The sequence below is a fragment of the Carcharhinus amblyrhynchos genome, chromosome 14 (genome assembly GCF_965287045.1).
Source record: "Carcharhinus amblyrhynchos chromosome 14, sCarAmb.v2.hapA, whole genome shotgun sequence".
NCBI classification, from domain to species: Eukaryota; Metazoa; Chordata; class Chondrichthyes; order Carcharhiniformes; family Carcharhinidae; genus Carcharhinus; species Carcharhinus amblyrhynchos.
In genome coordinates, this window is record NC_137337.1 from 71,138,107 (window position 1) to 71,161,655 (window position 23,549).

General features: G+C 48.3%; 1 protein-coding gene across 2 annotated transcripts in view; it reads right to left on the reverse strand.

The window, feature by feature from the left end:
- Positions 1-23,549, reverse strand: part of slc8a3 (solute carrier family 8 member 3) — a 408,213-nt gene that overhangs the window by 378,906 nt on the left and 5,758 nt on the right. For both annotated transcript variants that reach the window (XM_080202059.1, XM_080202058.1), the window contains exon 2: positions 19,474-21,297. In XM_080202059.1, coding sequence (XP_080058185.1) covers positions 19,474-21,297 — 1,824 coding nt within the window. The remainder of the gene's footprint in view (positions 1-19,473; positions 21,298-23,549) is intronic.

Consider the following 23,549-nt stretch of genomic DNA (forward strand, 5'->3'; position numbering starts at 1 on the left):
CAAGGGAGAATTTAGCATGGCCAATTCATCTAACCAGCACATAAGGACATAAGAAATAGGAGCAGGAGTAGGCCATCTAGCCCTTCGAGCCTGCCCCACCATTCAATAAGATCATGGCTGATCTGAAGTGGATCAGTTCCACTTTCCCGCTTTCTCCCCATAACCCTTGTCTATCAAAAACCTATCTACTTGTGACTTAAATATATTTAGCAAGGAACCATTCAGATTCACATCATCCAGAACGCGGGAGGAAACTGGAGTATCTGGAGGAAACTCATGCAGACACGGGGAGAATCTGCAGAGTCCGCACAGAGAGTCACCCAAGCCTGGAATCGAACCCGGGTCCCTGGCGCCGTGAGACAGCAGTGCTAACCACTGTGTCACCATGCTGCCCCCTAGATTTTGATTTTTTGTTTGAAAGGGGCATTTTGAAAAACAGTTGATGGCCACACATTTCCAAGCGAATTGCTCAAGTTTCAAAGTGTTTCTTTCCCTGGAGGCAAACCAACCTAAAGCAGCAAAACCAATCAGAAAGTGAACAACCAGTCCATTCGCTGTCTGGTGAGAAAAGCCAGCGTAACTCCCAGTTCTAATTCCACCAGTGGGACCTCGGAGATGAACAATACTGCAAATTCAATTTGGGATCCGCAGTGAAGAGTTGATGAGCGTTTGTGTCTTGTGAAAACACACGCGTGATAATGGGACAGGCAGACATGGTGCATCTGAAAAACGGGACTGGAACCAACTGTGCATCAATAGCGTCAAATTGCATCGTCTTGGGATCAAAACAGCGAGATATAATCTGAACCATTATGTGGTGATATTATTACTTGAACAGTCACTGCAGGGTACCTTTTCCTCCTTATAACACAGAACCAAATTAATATAGCCTGTAACAGCCACTGAAATCGATTCAGAGAAATAGTGATCTCCAAGTAACTAACCCAAATCTCCACACTAGTGATCTATTCTGCCCAAGACTGCAAGAAACTACAAAGGGTTGTGAACGTGGCCCGTTGACTTTGTCTACACTTGCCACTGCCTCGGAAGAGCAGCCAGTTTTAATCATTTAATCTCTTAATCATAATATCACTGCAGTGCAGAAGCAGCCATTTGGCCCACCAATTCTGCACCCACTCTCTGGCAGAGTATCATACCCAGGCCCTATTCCCCACCCTATTCTTATAACCCTACACACTTGCCATGGATAATCCATCTAATCAGCACATCTTTGGACTGTGGGGAGAAACTGGAGCACCCGGAGGAAAACTACGCAGACACGGGGAGAATGTGCGAGCTCCACACAGTCACCCAAGGCCGAAATTGAACCTGGGTCACTGGGAGCAGTGCTAGCTGGACATTCTCTCTTCAACCTTCTTCTGTCAGGAACAAGATACAAAAGTCTGCGGTCACGCACCATCCAACTCAAGAACAGCTTCTTCCCTGCTGCCATCAGACTTTTGAATGGGCCTCCCTTACATTAAGTTGATCTTTCTCTACACCCTAGCTATGACTGTAACACTACATCCTGCACACTCTCCTTCTCTATGAATGGTATGCTTTGTCTCTATAGCACAAGAAACAAATACTTTTCACTATATACTAATGCAGTTGACAATAATAAATCAAATCAAGTCAAAATCTCAGAAGAAATAGTGCACTCGAGAAATCATAAATCTCACGGTGCTAACCGCACACCTTTCCTATTCCCCTATCTTCAGTTGCAGTGGGTGTTAAGCTGCAAAGAGTGTGCACTGATTGGCTCATTGGTAGGGCAGGAGATTACTGGCACAGTGGTTAGCACTGCTGCCTCCCAACACCAGGGACCGGGTTCAATTCCGGCCTCGGGTCACTGTCTGTGTGGCATTTGCATGTTCTCCCCATGTCTGCTCCAGTTTTCTTCCACAGTCCAAAGATGTGCAGGTTAGGTTGATTGGACATGGTAAATTGACCCTTACTGCCCAAAGATGTGAAGGTTAGATGGATTATTCATCGTAAATGTGTTGGGTTGCAGGCATAGGGCGGGGGAGAGGGCCTAGGTAAAATATTCTGCCAGAGATTGGGTGCACACTTGATGGGCTGAATGGCCTCTTCTGCACTGTAGGGATTCCTCCGATTAAGAGTCCACTGACATAACATTTATTTATTAGTCACAAGCAGGCTTACATTAACACTGCAATGAAATTACTGTGAAAATCCCCTAGTCACCACACTCTGGTGCATGTTCAGGTACACTGAGGGAGAATTTAGCACAGCCAATGCACCCAACCAGCACATCTTTCAGACTGTGGGAGGAAACTGGAGCACCCGGACGAAACCCACGCAGACACGGGGATAATGTGCAGACTCCAAGCAGGCAGTGAATCTAACCCAGGTTCTGGCGTTGTGAGGCAGCAGTGCTAACCACTGTGCCATCCAATGGGCTTGATTCTAAGGGGGATCCCAGGCAGTGGAATCATAGAATCCATACAGTGCAGAAGGAGGCCATTCGGCCCATTAAGCTCACACTGACAACCATCCCATCTAGGCCCTAGCCGCATAACCCCCAAGTATTTACCCTGCCAGTCCCCCTGACACTGAGGGCTAATTTAGCATGGCTAATCCACCTAATCCGCACCTCTTTGCAATGTGGGAGGAAACTGGAGCACCCGTAAAAAACCCACGCAGACATGGGGAGAACGTGCAAACTCCACACAGATAGTCCCCCAAGGCTAGATCAAACCCAAGCGGTCAGCTGACCACTGTGCCATTGTGCTTTACCAGACTTCCCCAGCCTTCTCCTGCACTCCTCCTCTAACTAATACGCTTTACAGGACCCTGGCAGGCTTCTTTATCTCATACAATCACAGCAGCAAGCTCCTTGAATCAACAATCATTCGCCTTACTGGCAACAGTAACTGACAGAAGTAGCCACTTGCAAACATGTTTACATCCCAAAGTAGCACTGTAAAAAACATCAAAAGCAGGCGAGATTAGATTATGTTCGGGCATGAAAAAGTAACAGGTTTGAAAAGAAACAAAAGAAAATCTATCGTGAGAAAAACAGTTTGCAAATTAATAGAAATGTTGTCCCTGACCGCGCACAGAGTGGTGAGTGTTTGTAGCGCAGAATACGAGTCTGTTTGGCCCATTATTTCTGTGCTAGCACTTAGCTGTGACATTATTCAGTGCAGAGTGATACATTTCATAGAATCCTACAGTGCAGAAGGAGGCCATTCGGTCCATCAAGTCTGCACTGACTACAATCTCACCTGAGCCCTATTCCCATAACCTCATTCATTTACCCCAGCTAGCCCCCTGACACTAAGGGACGATTTAGCATGGCCAATCCACCTAACCCGCACATCTTTGGAGTCTGGCGGGGAAAAAGAGAAGGAAACCCATGCAGACACGGGGACAATGTACAAACTCCACGTAGGCAGTCACCCGAGGCTGGATTCGAAGCCAGGTCCCCGGCGCTGTGAGGCAGCAGCGCTAATCACTGTGCCACCAACTTCTGTCTAATTTCTCCCAGGCAGAAGTGGGATAGCTCATAAAAAATATACACATATCAAACATAAAATCAATTGCAAGAACATTCTTCCTCGGGGAGTGCAAGGTTAATTGGATGATCTTGAAGCTTTGCACAGACCTGCTGGATATCAACAACAAATCTGGTTTATGAATTTTGCCTTTTCCAATGGATGTAAAAAAAAAATCAGATGACACTCCCTGAATTTCCCCAGGAAATATTTTCCCTGACGTCCAATCCAAAATCTATGCCGCAAACTCTACCACAGAAACAGATTGCCTGTTCGTTCAGGGCATTGTTGTTGCTGGGATCTTGCTGTGTGCAAATTAGCTCCTGTGTTTCCTGCACTGACAGGGCTGTGAAGTGCCCTGAGGATATGAAAGGCGACGGTGGGATTTTCACAGTAACTTCACTGCAGAGTTAACATAAGCCTACTTGTGACTAGTAAATAAACTGACCTTAAAATTAACTTTTAAGTTCTTTCATGGTCTGTGCTCAGGTTGAGTGGCTGGTACTTAGGAGTGAAATATGTTTTCATTGTATCGATGGCAAGGTTAACAATCCCACCACATTATGGGCGTAGAGAGGTTTCCTATACTCTGAAGTGAGGGTTTCCTGTACTCTGCCTGAATCACATCTGTCTCAGAGGGCCATGCGGACAGCCCGTGTCAATTGACTACATCAGTCATTCCTCAGCACCACTGTCTTGTGTGGAGGCTGCATGTTCTCCCCGTGTCGATGTGGGTTTCCTCCGGGTGCTCCGGTTTCCTCCCACAGTCCAAAGAAGGTTAGGTGATTGGCCATGGTAAATTGACCTGAGTGTCAGACGGATCGGCAGGGTAAATAGGGGTTACAGGAATAAGTCCTGTGTGGGATTGTGGCTGGTACAGGCTTGATGGGCCAAATGACCTCCTTCTGAACCGTAGGGTTTCTGTGATTATAACCCAGCACGTTTTTCGGAGGAAACTGAAGCACCCAGAGAAAAACCCACGTAGATATGGGGAGAACATGCAAACTTGATACAGGCAGTGACCCGAACCGGGAATCGAACCCAGGACCCTGGCGCTGGGAGGCGGCAGTGCTAACCACTGTACCACCCAATGCCTACGGGGGGAGGTTCTGCAAGCTCCACACCTTACGGCGACGGAGAACGTGCAGGGGGAGTGTGCAGTCTCCATCAGCAGGACCGGAAGGGGCAGAAGTGTTTGGCCGCGCCATGCTAGCCAGTAAGAATGTCTCCACCCAACCCAGACTGGGTTTCAATGGTCAATCCCCAGCTTCTATTATCAGCCAGAAACAGACGCAGGAATTTCATTCTATTCCGGTCCTGAGCCGATGATCTACAGAATATCCAGCCATCAGCAGAAAAGGGATCAGGCTGGCCAGGTGCTCTGTCAGTTAAACCAATGTGCAGGAGGATTTAATCTCTAACGCTCGATATCCTCAACAGTATTACAGGGATCTGCAGCAGCACCGCATCACAGAGCCGGACAAAAATACTTCACTGGCAAGCTATGCCACTTTTATTTATGGATGGGTCCAATTTGCCGAAGCCACAGAACTCAGCAATGCAGTTGGTCTGCAGCAGTGCGCCTCTCAGCCAACCCCGCTGCTGTGAAGCCAGGCCAGCTTCATTTCAACATTGGCTGCTGGGATACCGACTGGAGAATCCCAACGCTTCCTGTCCGCGTTTCTCTCCTCAACCCCCCCCCCCACCCGCACTCCAAACTGAAACCTTTCTGGTGGGTTACAGGCAGACTTTTCAAGTTGCACGTTTATTTATTAGCGTCACGAACAAGTAGGCTTACATTAACGCTGCAGTGAAGTTACTGTGAAAACCACCCCCCCCAAGTCGCCACACTTCAGTTCGGGTGCACCGAGGGGGGAGTTTAGCACGGGCAACGCACCTAACCAGACTGTGGGAGGAAACCCACGCAAACACGGGGAGAACGCGCAGACTCTGTGAAGACGATGATCCATGCCGGGAATCGAACCCGGGTCCCTGGCGCCAGCAGTGCTAACCGCTGTGCCACTATTTCACCAGCAATATGCACTTTCTATACCATTCTAATACTCTGTTCCACCTCGTAGCCAAACCCATCACACAAACCAGTCTCCCATCCATTGACTCTGTCTACATTCCTGCTGCCTCGGTAAAGCAGCCAGTATAATTAAGCACCCCACGCACCCCGGACATTCTCTCTTCCACCTTCTTCCTTCGGAAAAAGATACAGAAGTCTACCATCCCATACCAATTGTCTTAAGAACTGCTTCTTTCCTGTTGCTGTCAGACTTTTGAATGGATTTAGCATTAAGTTGATCTTTCTCTGCACCCAAGCTATGACTGTAACCCTACATTCTGCACTCTCTCCTTTCCTTCTCTCTGAACGGTATGTTCTGTCTGTATAGTGCGCAAGAAACAATACTTTTCACTGCATGTTAACACATGTGAGAATAATAAATCAAATAATAACAAATAAGCACTGAAGAAAGCTTGTACGAAACACACACTGCATTCACAAACTCCCAACTTCAAATCTGCTGACCGAGATTGTTGGATGTTAGAGATAAGGGTTTGTGATGGGGGGATTTCTTGCCCCAACGTCCCAAGAGTGGTTGGGAATGAATCCTGGTCAAATCCAGCTTTCCCACAGCTATTTTATGCTTCACCGAGCATTGGTTTGATTCAGGGTGGGATCTCTGCCCCTGTGTTGGGAAAGGGCACCACCTTGGAAAGCTGCCTGCCAGCTCCGTATTCTCAGTAGCGCCAGCTTTGAGCAGTGGCCAGCGCTGGGACTGCGGGGGGAGTTTGTGGGGGTCAGGCATCTGAGGTATCAGTGGGATCGGTCTGACAGACCTGAGCAAAGTGGAGGGTTGGGGGAGGAGTAAGGGCGTTGAATCATAGCAGACGATCATTGAATCGCTACAGTGCAGAAGAGGACATTCAGCCCATCAAGTCTTTACTCTGACAGAGTATCTTACCCAAGCCCTCTCATCGTTAACACCACACACTTACCATGGCTAATCCCATCTACACATCCTTTGCCCATCCCTAATTACCCAAGAACTGAGTGACTTCAAGAGTCACAGAATTTCTACAGTGCAGAAGGAGGCCATTCGGCCCTTCAAGACTGCACTGACCACAAACCCACTCAGTCCCTATCCCCGTAACCTCATGCATTTACCCTCGCCACTCCCCTGCACTAAGGGGCAATTCACCATAGCTAATCCACCTAACCTGCACATCATTGGACCGTGGGAGGAAACCGGAGCACCCAGAGGAAACCCACGCAGACATGGGGAGAATGTGCAAACTCCACAAAGACAGTGACCCAAGCTGGGAATTGAACCCAGGATCCATGCACTGTGAGGCAGCAGTGCTCACCACTGAGCCACCTTGCTGCCCTGTTACCTGGGTTTGTGTAAACACAGGAATAGACAATAAATGCAAAGAAGATACAGAAGAAAATTATAAATCATTATAAATTATAAGTCTTAGCTGGAGTACTGTGGACAGTTCTGGATACCACAGGCCACAATATAAAGGCCTGCAGGAGGCCCAGATGAGATTTGTCAGGATGTTACCAGGGATGGCAGACTCAAGGAGAAGAGGTTAGGGCTGTTCCTCTCAAATTTGGGAGGTTAAGAAGTGATCTGATGGAGCTTTCATGGTGATGACAAGCTTTGATAGCAGCACTCAGATTAAAACAATTCCCTCTGGCAACTGAAACCAAAAGAGAAGATGCTGGAAAATCTCAGCAGGTCTGGAAGCGTCTGTGAGGAGAGAAATTAGCTGAAGTTTCAAGTCCAGACGACCCTCTGTCAAAGCCCAGCTCATGCTTTGACCCATTGACAAAGGGTCATCTGGACTCGAAACGTCTCCTTACAGATGCTGCCAGACCTGCTGAGATTTTCCAGCATTTTCTCTTTTGGTTTCAGATTCCAGCATCCGCAGTGATTTGCTTTAGTCTGTCTGGTGATTGACCAGAGATTCAAAATTAATTGGCAAAAGATCAGGGGGAATTTCTCAATCAGGGAGTTTTTGGGATCAGGAACAGTCTACCTGAAAACATGGTGAAGAGTGATTCCAAAAATAATTCCACCGGGGGGTTGGAGGGACACTTGTGAACGAGGAACTGACAAGAGTTATGGATGATAGCAGTGACATGGGATTGTGGACAGCACTTCAAAAATCCAGCATAGGCTGAATGGCCTGCTCCTGTGCTGTCTGACGCGAGTCTAGGAGAGGTGTGAAGTCTACTGAAAGTAATTACTGGTTGCATTGCCTGTGAGGGATGAATCAAAATCAAATCAGCGGCGACCCGGGGCCAGTTTGTTCGTCTCTCGCAGTGAGCTGTTGGTGATGGAAAGAATCCCGGCTTTTCCCATTGCTGCATCAGTCCAAATTCTCCAAGTTGAACAGGAGACTGATACGGACAGAGTTATTTCCTTCTGATGACCGCCTCCAGCAGCACTTTCTTGTTCTATCACTTGCTTATGCAACATAAAGAGGGCAAGGAAATCTGAGAGGTTAATGGAATTATGTAGAATCGCTATGCTGTCTTTTTTGAGCTCCGGTTCTTTGACAGGAGAAATGTCTTGAGTAGAGTTAGGGGCCGAGGGGTTTAAGAAGCAAGGCTCCAAACTCAACAAAGATTGACATGAAAACCAAGAGTAGCAGATTCAGTACAGAACGCACCCCCTCCCCTCTGCCTTACGCACTAAAGAATTATACTTATTAATTATCTACACTTAGGCATAGGTCCTGCAGAAAACAGCAAATGTGACGCCACTGTTTAAAAAGGGAGGTAGCTAAAAGGCAGGTAACTGTAGGCCAGTTAGTTTAACTTCTATAGTGGGGAAAATGCTTGAATCTATCAACAAGGAAAAAACAGCGAGACACTGGGATATAAATTGTCCCGTTGGTAAGACACAGCATAGGTTCACGAAGGGAAGGTCATGTTTGACTAATTTGTTGGAATTCTTTGAGGACATTACATGTGCAGTGGACAATGGGGAACCTGTGGATGTGGTGTATCTGGATTTCCAGAAGGCATTTGACAAGGTGCCGCACCAAAGACTGCTACATAAGATAAAGGTGCACAGTGTTACGGGTAATGTATTAGCATGGATAGAGGTTGGTTAACTAACAGAAAGCAAAAAGTGGGGGTAAATGGGTGTTTTTCTGGTCGGAGATCAGTGACTACAGTGTACCTCAGGGATCAGGATTGGGACAGCAATTGTTTATGATTTACATAGATGATTTGGAGTTGGGGAACCAAGTGTAGTGTATCAAAATTTGCAGATGACACTAAGATCGGTGGCAGAGCAAAGTGTGCAGGGGACGCTGAAAGTCTGCAAAGGAATATCGATAGCCTAAGTAAGTGGGCGAGGGTCTAGCAAATGGAATACAATGTTGGTAAATTTGAGGTCATCCATTTTGGTAGGAATAACAGCAAAATGGACTATTATTTAAATGGTAAAAAATTGCAGCATGCTGCTGTGCAGAGGGACCTGGGTGTCCTTGTGCAGGAATCTCAAGGAGTTGGTTTGCAGGTGCAGCAGGTAATGAAGAAGGCAAATGGAATTTTGTCCTTCATTGCTAGAGGGATGGAGTTTAAAAACAGCGAGGTTATGTTGCAGCTGTATGAGGTGCTGGTGAGGCCACACCTAGAGTACTGTGTACAGTTTTGGTCTCCTTACTTGAGAAAGGATATACTGGCACTGGAGGGGGTGCAGAGGAGATTCACTAGGTTGATTCCGGAGTCGAGAGGGTTGGCTTATAAGGAGAGACTGAGTAAACTCATTGGAATTCAGAAGAATAAGGGGAAATCTTATAGAAACATACAAGATTATGAAGGGAATAGATAAGATAGAAGCAGAAAAGTTGTTTCCACTGGTTGGCGAAACTAGAACGAGGGGGCATGGCCTCAAAATAAGGGGGAGCAGATTTAGGACTGAGTTGAGGAGGAACTTCTTCACCCAAAGGGTTGTGAATCTGTGGAATTCCCGGCCCAGTGAAGCAGTTGAGGCTACCTCATTGAATATTTTTAAAGGCAAGGATAGGTACATTTTTGAACAGTAAAGGAATTAAGGGTTATGGTGAGCGGGTGGGTAAGCGGAGCTGAGTCCATGAAAAGATCAGCCATGATCTTAATTAATGGTGGAGCAGGCTCGAGGGGCCAGATGGCCTACTCCTGCTCCGAGTTCTTATGGTCCTTCTCATCTCCACTCCCCCCCGCATTAACTACCCCCCCTACTCATCCCCTGCCAGAACTGGCCCAATGGTCACCCAAAGGGTGCCCGTACACTACCACAGGGTAAAGATGAACCATTCATAGAATCCCTACACTGTAGAATGAGGCCATTTGGCCCATCATGTCGGCACTGACCACAATCCCACCCTATTCTCATAATCCCACATATTTACCCTGCTGATCCCCCTAACACTAATTCAGCCTGGCCAATCCACCTAACCCACACACCTTTGGACTGTGGGAGGAAACCCACGCAGACACGGGGAGATTGGCATGGTGGCACAGTGGTGAGCACGCTGCCTCACAGCGGGTTCGATTCCCGCTTGGGTCACTGTCTGTGTGGAGCTTGCACGTTCTCCCCGTGTCTGCGTGGGTTTCCTCCGGGTGCTCCGGTTTCCTCCCACAGCCTGAAAGGTGTGCTGGTTAGGTGCATTGCCCGAAAAAGGTGTGGAGTGCGGCGACTAGGGGAATTTCACAGTAACTTCATTACAGTGTTAATGTAAGCCTACTTGTGACAATAATAAATTAACTTTTGATCTGCAAATTCTGTGCAGACAGTGACCTGAGGCCAGAATTGAACTGGGTTAAATTGCCCCTCAGTGTCAGCGGGATTAGCAGGGCAAATAGTGGGGTTGTGGGGATAGTGCCTGGCTGGGATTGTGGTTGGTTCAGGTTTGATGGGCCGAATGGCCTCCTTCTGCATTGTAGGAATTCTATGATTCCCAAGAGCCAATGGACAACATGGGAATGGTGCCCACCCTCCCAGGAACTAATGAGCCACACTGCTGTTACAAAACAAAACAGGTTTGCTGAAAATCTGACCTTTAAAAAAGGAAAAAGCAGTGTTGGGTGCACACAGCTGGTCTGTCAGCATTTGGGAAACCAGAAATGCCACATTTCAAAGTTTTGTGTGTAAACTGTTTGTCACTGTCAGGAAATGACATCAGGTAGGCCGCAAAACTGTGGCACATGTTTACTATTTACTCCCAATGTCAGTGTACACTCTAAGGGCTAACACTGCTGCCTCACGGTGCCAGGGACCCAGGTTCGGTTCCCAAGTCGGGTCACTGTCTGTGTGGAGTTTGCACGTTCTCCCCATGTCTGAGTGGGTTTCCTCCGGGTGCTCCGGTTTCCTCCCACAGTCCAAAGATGTGTGGGTTAGGTGGATTGGCCATGCTAAATTGCCCCTTAGTGTCTGAGTACTAACTGGGGTAAATGCTTGGGGTTATGGGGATAGGGCCTGGTTGGGATTGTGACTGGTGCAAACGCAATGGGCCAAATGGTCTCATTCTGCACTGTATGATTCTACGATCTGTATGATATGTACCCACACAGGTGTCAGAGTGTGGCGACTAGGGGATTTTCACAGTAACTTCATTGCAGTATTAATGTAAGCCTACTTGTGACACTATAAATAAACACAATTTAGCTTTGATGGTACGCAGAATAAAATTACACCAGGCCATTTTGAGTAGGAGCCAATTAGGAACTTAGCACTCTGCACCCAGTTCTTGTCAGAGAGTTGGTGCAGAGTCGATGGACTGAATGGCCTCCTTTTGCACTCTGGAATTCTATGATTCTTAGCTGTTCTGTGTCTCTTTCACCTCAGACGTTGCCGTTCCCCACTCCTTGCCCATTTTAACCATTCCTCTGCTGGCCACACAATCTCCTGCACATTTGCCAGTGACACCATTATCCTGGGCACAACCAGGATTCCAAAGCCCTGGAATAATCTTTCTCTGAGCTCCTCCAGCAGTCATGTTTAATTGTTAACCACCAACACCTCCCCCCTGCCCCCTTAGTGTTGGGGGATTAGCAGGGTAAATACTTGGGGTTATGGGAATAGGGTCTGGGTGGTTGGTGCAGGCCGAATGGCCTCCTTTTGCTCTGTAGGGATCTTATGATTCAATGAACTCCATACTGCGAATTAAAACCCTGAACATCCTTTCATTCGCACATGCTTTAAATTCTCTCAAATGATTAGGTCTAATGCCACGCGGCGAATAGTCCAATCTATCTGATGTCTTCTTGAAATAGGCCTGCTTCAAGTTATTCTGACACTGGGGAATCCCCAGATTGGTTAAATGGATACTATGCGAGCCCATGTTGAGCAGAAGTGATTCAATCCCATTAAAAAAAAATTGACCATTTCCAAGGATTTCTTAAAAAAGAACAAATAAAACCGCGGGATAAGTCAATAGATGTGTTGCGATGCACTGAAACGCTTATATCAACACTGATCTGGAACGCAGATATCTGGAAGCTCATGAGGTTATGATGACACGGTAACAATATCCAATATTACTGCAACAGAGGCAGCATAACACATCAATTGATTCATCATAGCCAGTCGACTGGGCAGCCTGCAAACTACATTGCTTTCCAGCACGTACACCTAATTCCATGACAGCACATACGAATGTGACTTTGTCAAGCCGACGGAGAATAATTGCCATTAAATATTTGCGCTACCTATCGCTTAACGTGTTTGGATGATCTTTGAATTAACTCATTAGCGATGCAGCCTTTCGTTCCGACAGGAGGCTATTCCTGGAAGCAATCCCTGTGCCAGCACTTCCTGGAAACACTCAGTCATCTGTCAATGCGAGTGATAGAGGGCAGAATCACTACCCAGTCTCTCTAACGCTATGCAAATTTCTTTACCAGTTGCCTGCGTGAGAGATGGATTGCAAGCAGTGTATTCCAGATGGAGTCCCAGCTTTCAAAGGATGGAAGCCACAAGGTCCGTAGAAACATGCCCCTGAACCCACTTCTAATTATATTTCTTTAAATTAACGCTGCTGTGTCTGTAACCTCACATAATTAACCAGCAGAGGAGAGGCCTGTGCTAGACCAGTGGTTCCAAACCTTTTGCACCATTTACCCTCTGATCAGAATTACCAACTTTTTACATACAGGCACCGTCGATTTTTAACTCCCTCTGTCGTGACAACGCAGCTTGTAAAACATTATCAACACACAACACCAGTTAGCTTATCCCCATTTCTTTACTTATCAGTCAACTACCCTCTTCCCAAACCCCCTCACTCACTTGCACCTCCCTCTCAAAACTCCTCTCCCCCACCCCCATTCGCTCACTCTTCACAACGCTCCTCACTCCCTCAGCGGCCCCTCTTCCCAACTCTCCCCTCCCTCACTCACTCAGCGGCCCCTCTTCCCAACTCTCCCCTCCCTCACTTACTCAGTGACTCCTCTTCCCAACTCTCCCCTCTGTCACTCAGCGACCCTCTCCTTCCCAACCCTCCCTCACTCAGTGAATCCTCTTCTCTACCCCCCTCCCTCTCAGCGACCCCTCTTCCCTATCCCCCTCCCTCACTCCTCTTTTCAACTCCCCCTCACTCACTCACTCAGCAACCCCTCTTCCTGACTCCCTCCTCCCTCACTCACTCAGCGACCCTCTTCCAATTCCCTTCTCTCACTCACTCAGCGATCCTCTTCCCAACTCCCCCTCTCTCACTCAGCGACCCCTCTTCCCTACCCCTCTCCCTAACTCCCCCTCACCTCACTCACTCAGCAACCCCTCTTCCCAACTCCCCCTCCCTCCCTCCCTCACTCACTCACTCAGCAACCCCTCTTCCCAACTCCCCCTCTCTCACTCAGCGACCCCTCTTTCCTACCCCTCTCCCTAACTCCCCCTCACTCACTCACTCAGCAACCCCTCTTCCCAACTCCCCCTCCCTCCCTCCCTCCCTCACTCCCTCCCTCCCTCACTCAGCAATCCCTCTTCCCTACCCTCTCCCTCACTCACTCAGCGATTGGCCATGATCATAATGAATGATGGAGCAGGCCTGAAGGGCCAAATGGCCTCCTCCTGCTCCTTCTATTTAATGTTTCTACTTTTCCTCTGCACTCAGCCTCTCCTGTCCCCAATCCCCCTCCCCACAACTCGCTCCTTTGTGAGACAGTTCTACCAGGGTGAGAAGGTGGTGTAGTGCTAATGTCACAGGACTATTAATGCAGAGTCCCAGGATAATAAGGTTTAAAGGAGGCAAGTTTTTTTACACAGAGGGTGGTGGGTGCCTGGAACTCGCTGGCAGCGTAGGTAGTGGAAGCAGATACGATAGTGAATTTTAAGGGCCTCTGACAAATACATGAATAGGATGGAAATAGATGGTCCCCGGATGAGGAAGGGGGTTTTAGTTCAGTCAGGCAGCTTGGTCAGTGCAGGCTTGGAGGGCCGAAGGGCCTGTTCCTAAGCTGTAATTTTCTTTGTTTCCTTTGTTTTTTTGTTCTTTGTTGTCTCAGTGATGGTGACCATATACCAAATATTGATGGCGCAAAAACTCATCCGATTCACGAATGTCCTTTCAGGAAGGAAAGGAAATCTGCCATCCTCACCTGGTCAGGTTGACTCCAGAGCCACAGCAATGCCCTCTGAAGTGGCCCAGCTAGCCACTCAATTCAAGGGCCATTAGCGATGGGCAACAAATACTGGTCTTACCAGTGATGCCCACAACACATGCCTATGCCACCTCCAATCACTGGCATAGGCACACATGCCTACACCATTCCTCCAATCACTGGCTGTTTCTCTCCTATACTAACCGTTGCATTGGACTAGGATGCAACAAGCATGGGACAGAAACACCCTGAGATTGGAGGAGGTTTTTTTTATATATATAAGATGCTGGCATCGCTGATTAGGCCAGCATTAATTGCCCATCTCTAACTGCCCTTGAGAAGGTGGTGAGATGGATTCTTGAACCACCTGTTATGAAGTGGAGGCTGTTCCCCTCTCTGAGAACGAACACTCATAATCTGTTAAAGTGTGAGAAGTGATACGATCTGTGCTTCAGCAACTTTCAGTGGTTAAATCAAAATAACTACTTGATTCTCTCTGTAAAATCAACAAATAATACTTTATTTATCTAACAGTGAACAGGTTAAACTATTAACAAACCCAATAAAACACTTTTATAATGAAATGCTATTTAGATAAATACAATTCCCACTCACTAACAAAAGAATAGAACTTTTAGTCACCCTCAAAATACAACCAGGTTTTATCTTCTGGAATCTTCTACCTTCACTATTGAGATGAGGCTTTCTTTTAAGACATAAATGTGGCTGTTATTGCTGTCAAACTGTGGCAGAGGCAGTTGTTGGCCCACTTTCTGGAGCTGGGAGCTGTCTCTTATACCCTGTGATGACATAGCAACATTCCCACAACAGGACTGGTTTACAGGTTACCAAAACATCAAATTCAAATCTGATAGGCTGCTGTTATTCAAATGCCTAGTTTAAATTGATTGGTTAAAATTCAAAAACGTGTTCTGATTCAAATACCTGAAGCCTGTTACCAAGGCAAGCCTGCTGTTTGGCCCTTCAATACAATGTTTCAGTCTGTGTACTACATGCATCTGCATCTCTTCAGTACAAAAAAACTATCTTTTTTTAACAGAACCATAAAATGCTTTCTTCTCTTAGCATTTATTTATATTTTGACCAACACCAAATCCTAACATTCTACTCAACTTCCCAACACACCCTGTAGTATAGGTATACCCACAGCGCTGTTAGGAAAGGAGGTGTTTCTGAGTCAGGATGGTATGTGGCTTGGAGTGGACCTTCCAGGTGTTCCCATGTGTCAACTGCCCTTGCACTTCTAAATGGTAACCATTGTGAGTTTGAATGGTGTTGTCTAAGGAGCCTTGCTGAGTTCTTGCAGTGCATCTTGTGGGTACTACACACTGCTGCCACTGTTCATGAGTGGTGGAGGGAGTGAATGTTGGTGGACGAGGTGCCAATTAAGCAGGCTGCTTTGTGAGGGTGGCACAGTGGTTAGCACTGCTGCCTCGCAGTGCCAGGGACCTGGGCTCGACTCCTGGCTTGGGTTACTGTCTGTGTGGAGATTGCACATTCTCCCCGTGTCTGCTTGGGTTTCCTCTGGGTGCTCCCACAGGTTTCCTCCCACAGTCTGAAAGACGTGCTGGTTAGGTGCATTGGCTATGCTAAATTCACCCTCAGTGTGCCCGAACAGGCGCCGGAGTGTGGTGACCAGGAGAATTTCACAGTAACTTCATTGCAATGTTAATATTCATCACAAGCTTTACTTGGGATGAATAAATAAATTTTACTTCACTTTCCCTTACTTTGTCCTGGATTCAAGCTGGTTGAGTGTTGGAGTTGCACTCTCCCAGGCAAGGGGAGAGTATTCCATCACATCCCTGACTTGTGCCTTGTAGATGGGGGACAGGCTTTGGGAGTCAGGAGGTGAGTTACTCGCTGCAGGATTCCTAGTCTCTGACCTGTTCTTGTAGACGCAAGTCCAATTCAATTTCTGGTCAATGGTAGCACCACCCCAAGATATCGATAGTGGGGGAGGGGGGTTCAGTACCGACGATGCCATTGGATGTCAAGGGGTGATGGTTAGATCCTCTCTTGTTGGAGATGGTCACTGCCTGGCACTTGTGTGGCATGAATGTTATTCGCCGCTTGTCAGCGCAGGTCCGGATATTGTCCATGGTTTTGCTGCATTTGGACATGAATGACTTCAGTATCTGAGGCTTGGCAATGCATTAGTCTGAGTCTCAGAGAGACTTGCATTTGGGAAGCGGGGGTCGGAGACAACGGTGGGAATTCTCATTCCTGAAATGCTACCATTATGCCAGAAGGAGAGAAGCCCCTCTGGAGATATCTATCACTTTAGAAACCATTGTAACTATCAGACAATTACATGGGTAAAATGGGTATAGAGGGATATTGACCAAACGTGAGCAATTGGGACTAGCTTAGTGGTTTTAAGAAACGGGGTGGCATGGACAAGTTGGGCCGAAGGGCCTGTTTCCACGCTGTAAACTATGACTCGATGACACAATGACAAGTCAGTAAGGAATGTCCATCATTAAGCAATATTTCTAAGGATTATAAATTTTATGTCTCTGAGAATTGCAAAATTGTTTACATTCAAATCTCTGATTAAATGATTGAGACATCAGTATTCAAACAGAATCATAAAATTCCTGCAGTGTAGGTGATGTTTGGAGATGTCATTTAGCCCATCGAGTCTGAAACCAACTCTCTGACGGCATCTTACCCAGACCCTATCCCCGTAACCCAGTGTATTTACTCCACTAATCCCCTAACCTATTCATCTTTGGATACTAAGGAGCAATTTAGCAAGGCCAGTCCACCTAATCTGCACAATTTTGGCCTTTGGGAGGAAACCGGAGGAAACCCACGCAGACATGGGGAGATTGTGCAGACACTACACAGACAGTGACCCAATCTTGAAATCAAACCTGGGTCCCTGGCACTGTGAGGCAGCAATGCTAACCATAGTGCCACGGTGTCGCTGGAAACTGGGGTTCTAGATTTGTTGGTCCTTTCAAACGCATTTAACCCATGGCTTGGCACAGAGGTACCACCCAGAGGTACTGTCGGCAAGAATGTACAGGGTTCTGTGCTTCCTCTGCCAGTTCAAAGATACCTTCAGGTTGCCATGCAAACTCAAACCCATGAACAGAAAATCTTTCATGAATCTGCACAGTCATCCTAGTCATAATTGATTAAAGTTTATTTATTAATGTCACACACAGGCTTAATTAACACTGCAATGCAGTTACTGTGAAAATCCGCTTGTCGCCACACTCCAACACCTGTTTGGGTACACTGAGGGAGAATTTAGCATAGCCAATCCATCTAACCAGCACGTCTTTTAGACTGGGAAGAAACCAGAGCACCCAGGGGAATCACAGAATCCCTACAATGCAGAAGGAGGCCATTTGGCCCATCGAGTCTGCATTGGCAACAATGCTCCCCAGGCCCTGTTTACCCCATGTATTTACCCTCTATTTCTGACACTAAGGGGCAATTGAGTGTGGCCAACCCACCTAACCAGCACGTCTTTGGACTGTGAGAGGAAAGCAGAGCACCCAGAGGAAACGCACCCAGAGAACGTGCCAACTCTGCACAGACAGTGACCCATGCCGGGAATCGAACCCGGGTCCCTGGCGCTGTGAGGTAGCAGTGCTAACCAGTGTCCCTAATAACCGAAAGAAGCGTTCCCGAGCATCAGAGAGGGGTCCGAAAATTAGCCTTTCTTCAACCGACTGATTTAATGCTTTGGGTCTCGCCATTTTTTATTCGCGTCGTTACTGCTTTTCGTCCACTGAAGTCAACCGTCAGCCGAAGCCACGTCCCCTTGGTTGTAACTGAGTGAATTCCAGCTAATTCAAATGGAGTTTCAAGTCATTTATGGCAATTATGGTGGCAGCAGGGAGGAACACAGTAAGGTCAGGCTGCAAATGGGCTGCTGGTCACTGCAGGTACAGGTAATTAATGCTGGATTAATGTGACCACGGGTGACCGAGTAAATGATAAACTGCTTCTGTCCAATAGCCGCCTCCTTCACCCGGCCGGCTAGGCCTGTAAGTTGGACATTTTGAACAAATTAAAGTACTCCTCTCCAACGGCACATCTACACAGACATTGAAGGAAAATGGGAAGTGAGCTTTCATCCCCTAAGCAACCAGCAGAAATTTGCCACGCCAACCTGGGGGGGTGAGGCCATTTTTGCCAGCGGAGACTGCTTTGGGCAAATTACGTGTCAAGTTCAGGATGCAGATTGTGATCACAACGAACCCACACTTAAAATTCAAATCTTTAATGCACCGATACGTGAGCAGAAATCATACAGGGACGCAAGGAACTTGTACACGTCAAGCAAGTATGGACAAGATCTTTCCCAGCTAATGTCACCATTGTACACAACTACATTACACTTCCAATTATGGCTTTTGAACCTGCTACTTCCGTTGTAAAGAACGTCAAAGCTACACAGAAAGAGTCGGCTTAAAACACACATCAGGAATGTGATTATTTGCCGGAGACCCGATCCATGTCCTAAGAGGGCAACTTGGTTGTCACAGAGTCATCAGCCAACTGCAGCACTCGATCTGATGGAGAGATTTGGCCACGTGCAGTTTAAAAAACGTTTTACTCCGTTCTTCAAGTCAAAGTGCTCAGAGCGGACCTGAATCCATTCCTCGCTTGCTCCAAAAACCAAATTCAAAAAACCAATTGAATCCAATTCGCGGTTCCCACAAGAGAGACGAGTAAGATCCAAGCTGACAAGGTGAGGCATCGCACCCAATCCTGGGCTCGATCCGACCCTCGGTCTTAACCTAAAAAGCTGAGGAGCGACGCAGCCAGCAATGTAATGGGGGCTGCACGTGGTCAAATTGGACTCCGCCAGCCGAACAACATTCAAATGGTTGAGCAGAGGTTTGCCCAAACCAGTGCCACCTGAATTTGTTGCCAACTTTGATTTCCTGCTAGCCAACAGCCACGAAACGATGTCTGCTCAGACCTAATTCCGTCAACATTTACGCAACGTCTACACTTCCAGGTCTTGTACCAAAGAGCTACAAAGGCAATGATGGACTGAGGTATCAGTAACTCTCTGGGGTTGCGGGGGGTTGGTGAAGCTGACACATCCAAGGACATTAATAAACTTGGGCTGTCAGCTTTGTGACTGTACTAAATTACCAGGTCAAAATGAGGCTGAGAGAAATACACATTCCAAGCTTTTTCTCCCCCCAAATCGCACTGGTTGACTCCATTCAACAGAAACTTTCTGACTGACTGTTCCTGCAAATGTAGCCTTGTGAATAAAGTGAATCAGTTCTCCCGCTGCACATTAACACAGACATTGAAGAAGAATGGGTTGAAAGTGCTACTTACAGAGTCTCGTCGTTTTTAAACTCCAGCTCTCCGTAAGTGTCCTCAAAGTCTTCTCCGCCCCCTTTGGCCGAACCCTCTATTGTCCTAAAGGGGACAATGACAGTCCCGCGAGCCCCCGATGTCCGCAGCACCTTCACCTCCATCACGCCAACACTCTCGCTCACGCGGGCCACGTCACTCTCAAAGGTGAAGATACCAGCGTGGTCATCGTCTAGTATAGTCACCGTGGCCACCAGGGGGGAAACAATCAGGGCCTTCGGGTAGGGCAGGTTATTGGGCTCCAGCGCCTCCTCCAGCTCCAGCACCCGGACGTTGCTGAGACGCACAAAGAAGTGCTCGTCCTCCTCAAAGATGTCGTCGTCGATGATGCCCAGCACGATCTCCTTCTGCGTCTCGCCCGACTTGAACACCACCGTCCCCTCGCTGAACTCGTAGTCCGCGCCGGCGTTGGCCGAGCCGTCCTCCGTCTTGTAGTCCACCACCACCGTCTTGGAGATGTCGCCGCCCCGGCGCACCACGGTCAGCGAGACGGCGCCGCAGTTCTCCAAGCACTGGTAGGCGCAGGGGTCAAAGTAGACGCGGGAGCAGAGGTCTTCGGGCGTCTCGGCCCTCACCTCGTGCATGCTGGAGCTCCGCTTGGCCTGCTCGGCCGCGTGCTTCTTCAGGATGTTGCCCGCCCCGGTCATCATGCGGGTGGCCTGGATCCGGTAGAAGGCCCGGCTCTTCTGCTGGTGGGAGAGGGCGTAGTAGTTGGCCATTTCGACCAGCTGATCCAGCTCTTTCTCCGGATGCTTCTGCTTCAGGTCCTTGAGGATGCGAATCATCTCCTTGCGGGACTCGTCCACCTCCTTCCCCTCCAGGCCCACCAGCATCCCGTCCACAAAGTGCGAGTTGACCAGCTTGCCGTCCATCTCGATGCCCTTGGGCGGCTCGCCTTCCGTCTCGATGACCAGCCCCCGGTTCTTGTTGGTGCGGTACTTCTTGTGCATGTACTTGTAAAACAGGAGCCGCCGGTCAGCGATCCAAGCCAGCAGGACACAGACTGGGAAGAACAAGAAGGTGGCCAGCCCCTCCCACACCTGCACAACACCTGGCGAAAAGACAGCGAGGATCATGTACAGCCAGATGTAAGCAAAGATGCTCCAAGCAGCCGTGACAAAGAACACCCGGAGGTGCTTAATTTTCCTGGTTTCGCCGTCGGGAATGGAGTAGACGCAGATGGCGATGATGATGAACATGTTGAAGGCAGCGCTGCCCACAATGGTGCTGGGCCCCAGTTCGCCAGCTTTGAACCCATGGCCGCACACTTCAATGAGGGAGAGCATGATCTCGGGGGCGGACGACCCCAGCGCCATGAGGGTCAGGTTGGACACGGTGTCATTCCAGACGCGGACCACCGTGGTGCTGGTCTCCCCGTTGGGCTTGTTGATGGTGACCTCCTTCTCTTGCGAGGTGATCACCTCGATGGAGGCCATGAAGCGGTCAGCGACGATGGAGACTCCCAGGAACATGTAGATCAGGGCCACAAAGTAGACGATAACCCTGGCAATTTTGTCCCCCAGGGACGGGTCTTCCGGGTACCAAATGGGCAACACCACTCCCGTCTTGCACTCGTAGGAGCCCTCGCAGGAACTGTTTTGCCGCGGAGTGTTTGTGGGTCCGGCCGTGTCAGCGTCCACCCGGGGGGGATGCGTGAGCAGCACGACTGCCACGAGGCCCAAATGCAGGCAACACGTCACGAACGTCTGCCACGCCATGCAAAACCCGTTCAGTCCCAATCTCCTCGAAGAATCAAGTCGACCTTCCGAGCCTCCACCGCAGGATCTGAAACAAATCGGAAAAACAAAACGCATAAACCTCTGACCAGAGTCACAACCTTTGCACAATGCGCCATGCTCCGGCAACAGCTCTTAGTTTGCTGGTTATGGGGCGAAGGCAGGAAAATGGGGACGACGAGCATATAAGCCATGATCGAATGGCGGAATGGACTCGATGGGCCAAATGGCCTAATTCTGCTCCAATATCTAATGCACTTATAATAGATAGTCCAAACTGTTTGAACAGATGTCTAGGAGCAGAATTTTACCAGCGTGTCTGCCCGAGGTTTGTACGATCCCACCCAAGACCAATGGAGAATGCTGTTCTCCGAACCCCCCTCCCTGGAATCGGGGCAGGCGTGCCGGTAAGATTCCAGTCTATGGGTTTGGTGCGGGATGGCATGTGCTGTAACCTAGAGTGTGCTCTGAACAGTGGGTTTCACTCAGTGAGCCAAGCAGAGGCCAGGGAGCTCCTCGCAGGCCGAGACAGGGAGGTTAAAATTAGGCATTGACTCACCTCAAGCTTCACAGTCAAGCCCAAGAAGTAACATTAACAGAGGCCTGGGAACAGACTGCTGATGCAATCTCTGCTCCAGAATAAGATACAGATCAGGAAGAGAGAATAACTGCGGTGAGGCAACTTCAGATCCTTGCTCCTTTCATCACAACAATCGAATCATGGAATCTACGGTGCAGAAGGAGGCCATTCAGCCCATCAAGCCTGCACCCACAACAATCCCACCCAGGTCCTATCCCCATAAACCCACACATTTACCATCCTAATACCCCTGACACTAAGGGAGAACATGCCAACTCCACACAAAGAGTGACCCAAGCCAGGATCAAACCTGCGTCCCTGGCACTGTGAGGCAGCAGTGCTAACCCACTGTGTCACTGTGTCCCCCGGGAATCGAACCCGCGTCCCTGGCACTGTGAGGCAGCAGTGCTAACCCACTGTGTCACTGTGTCCCCCGGGAATCGAACCCGGGTCCCTGGCACTGTGAGGCAGCAGTGCTAACCCACTGTGTCACCATGCCCCCCCCAGGAATCGAACCCAGGTCCCTGGCGCTGTGAGGCAGCAGTTGATCTCTTCTTTCTGTATTTAGCCCTCATTCTGAACCTGTTAGCCGCAATAAATCTCTTACCAATGGATAGAATCCGGGAATCGTAAAATCCCTGCAAAACAGAGGAAGGCCATTCGGCCCATTGAGCCTACACCTACAACAATCCCACCCAGGCCCTATTCCTGGAACCCCATATATTTACCTTGCTAATCCCCCTGACATTAAGGGGCAATTTAGCATGGCCAATCCACCTAACTCGCACATCTTTGCACTGTGGGAGGAAACTGGAGCACCTGGAGGGAACCCATGCAGACATGGGGAGAACATGCAAACTCCACACAGGCAGTGACCCATGACTGGAATTGAACCCAGGTCCCTGAATCTATGAGGTGGCAGTGCCAGCCATTGTGCCACTGTGCCACCGTGCCATAATGAGGGAAAATCTCAAAATTTCTCAACACTCCCATATTAATAATATTAACATTGTTCGCACTCATCAAGTTTGAGAGGGTATAAATTTCTAGGAAGATGTTTGTCAAATCCTTTATTTTAAGGATGTTCATCCCATCTCAGAAAGCATTCTTTCTGTTGCATCACAGCTTCATATAGTTCCTGCTCTGCCCAAGACCACAAGGAACTACAAATGATTGTGAACGTAGCCCAATCCATCACACAAACCAGCCTCCCCTCCACTGACTCTGTCTACACTTCCCAGATGCCTCAACAAAGCATATTTACAGACCCCCCCAGACATTCTCTCTTCCACCTTCTTCTGTCGGGAAAAAGATACACAAATCCGAGGTCACGTACCAACTGACTCAAGAACAGCTTCTTATATGCTGCTGTCAGACTTCTGAATGGACCTACCTTGCATTATGTTGATCTTTGTCTACACCCTAGCTATGACTGTAACACTACATTCTGCACCCTCTCCTTCCCTTCTCTATGAACGGTATGCTTTGTCTGTATAGCGCGCAAGAAACAATACTTTTCACTGTACACGAATACATGTGACAATAATAAACCAAATCCAATCAAATCAAATTAAGTCAGTATCAGTGACATCTTCGTGCAGAGTGTTTGCTCCTTTAGTAATGATTCGCTGTCTAATGCCGCACTTACATTACAATGCTGTTGGTAATGCTGGGATATGAATGAAAGGGATCGACTGCATTAAGTGATACACAGGACCACC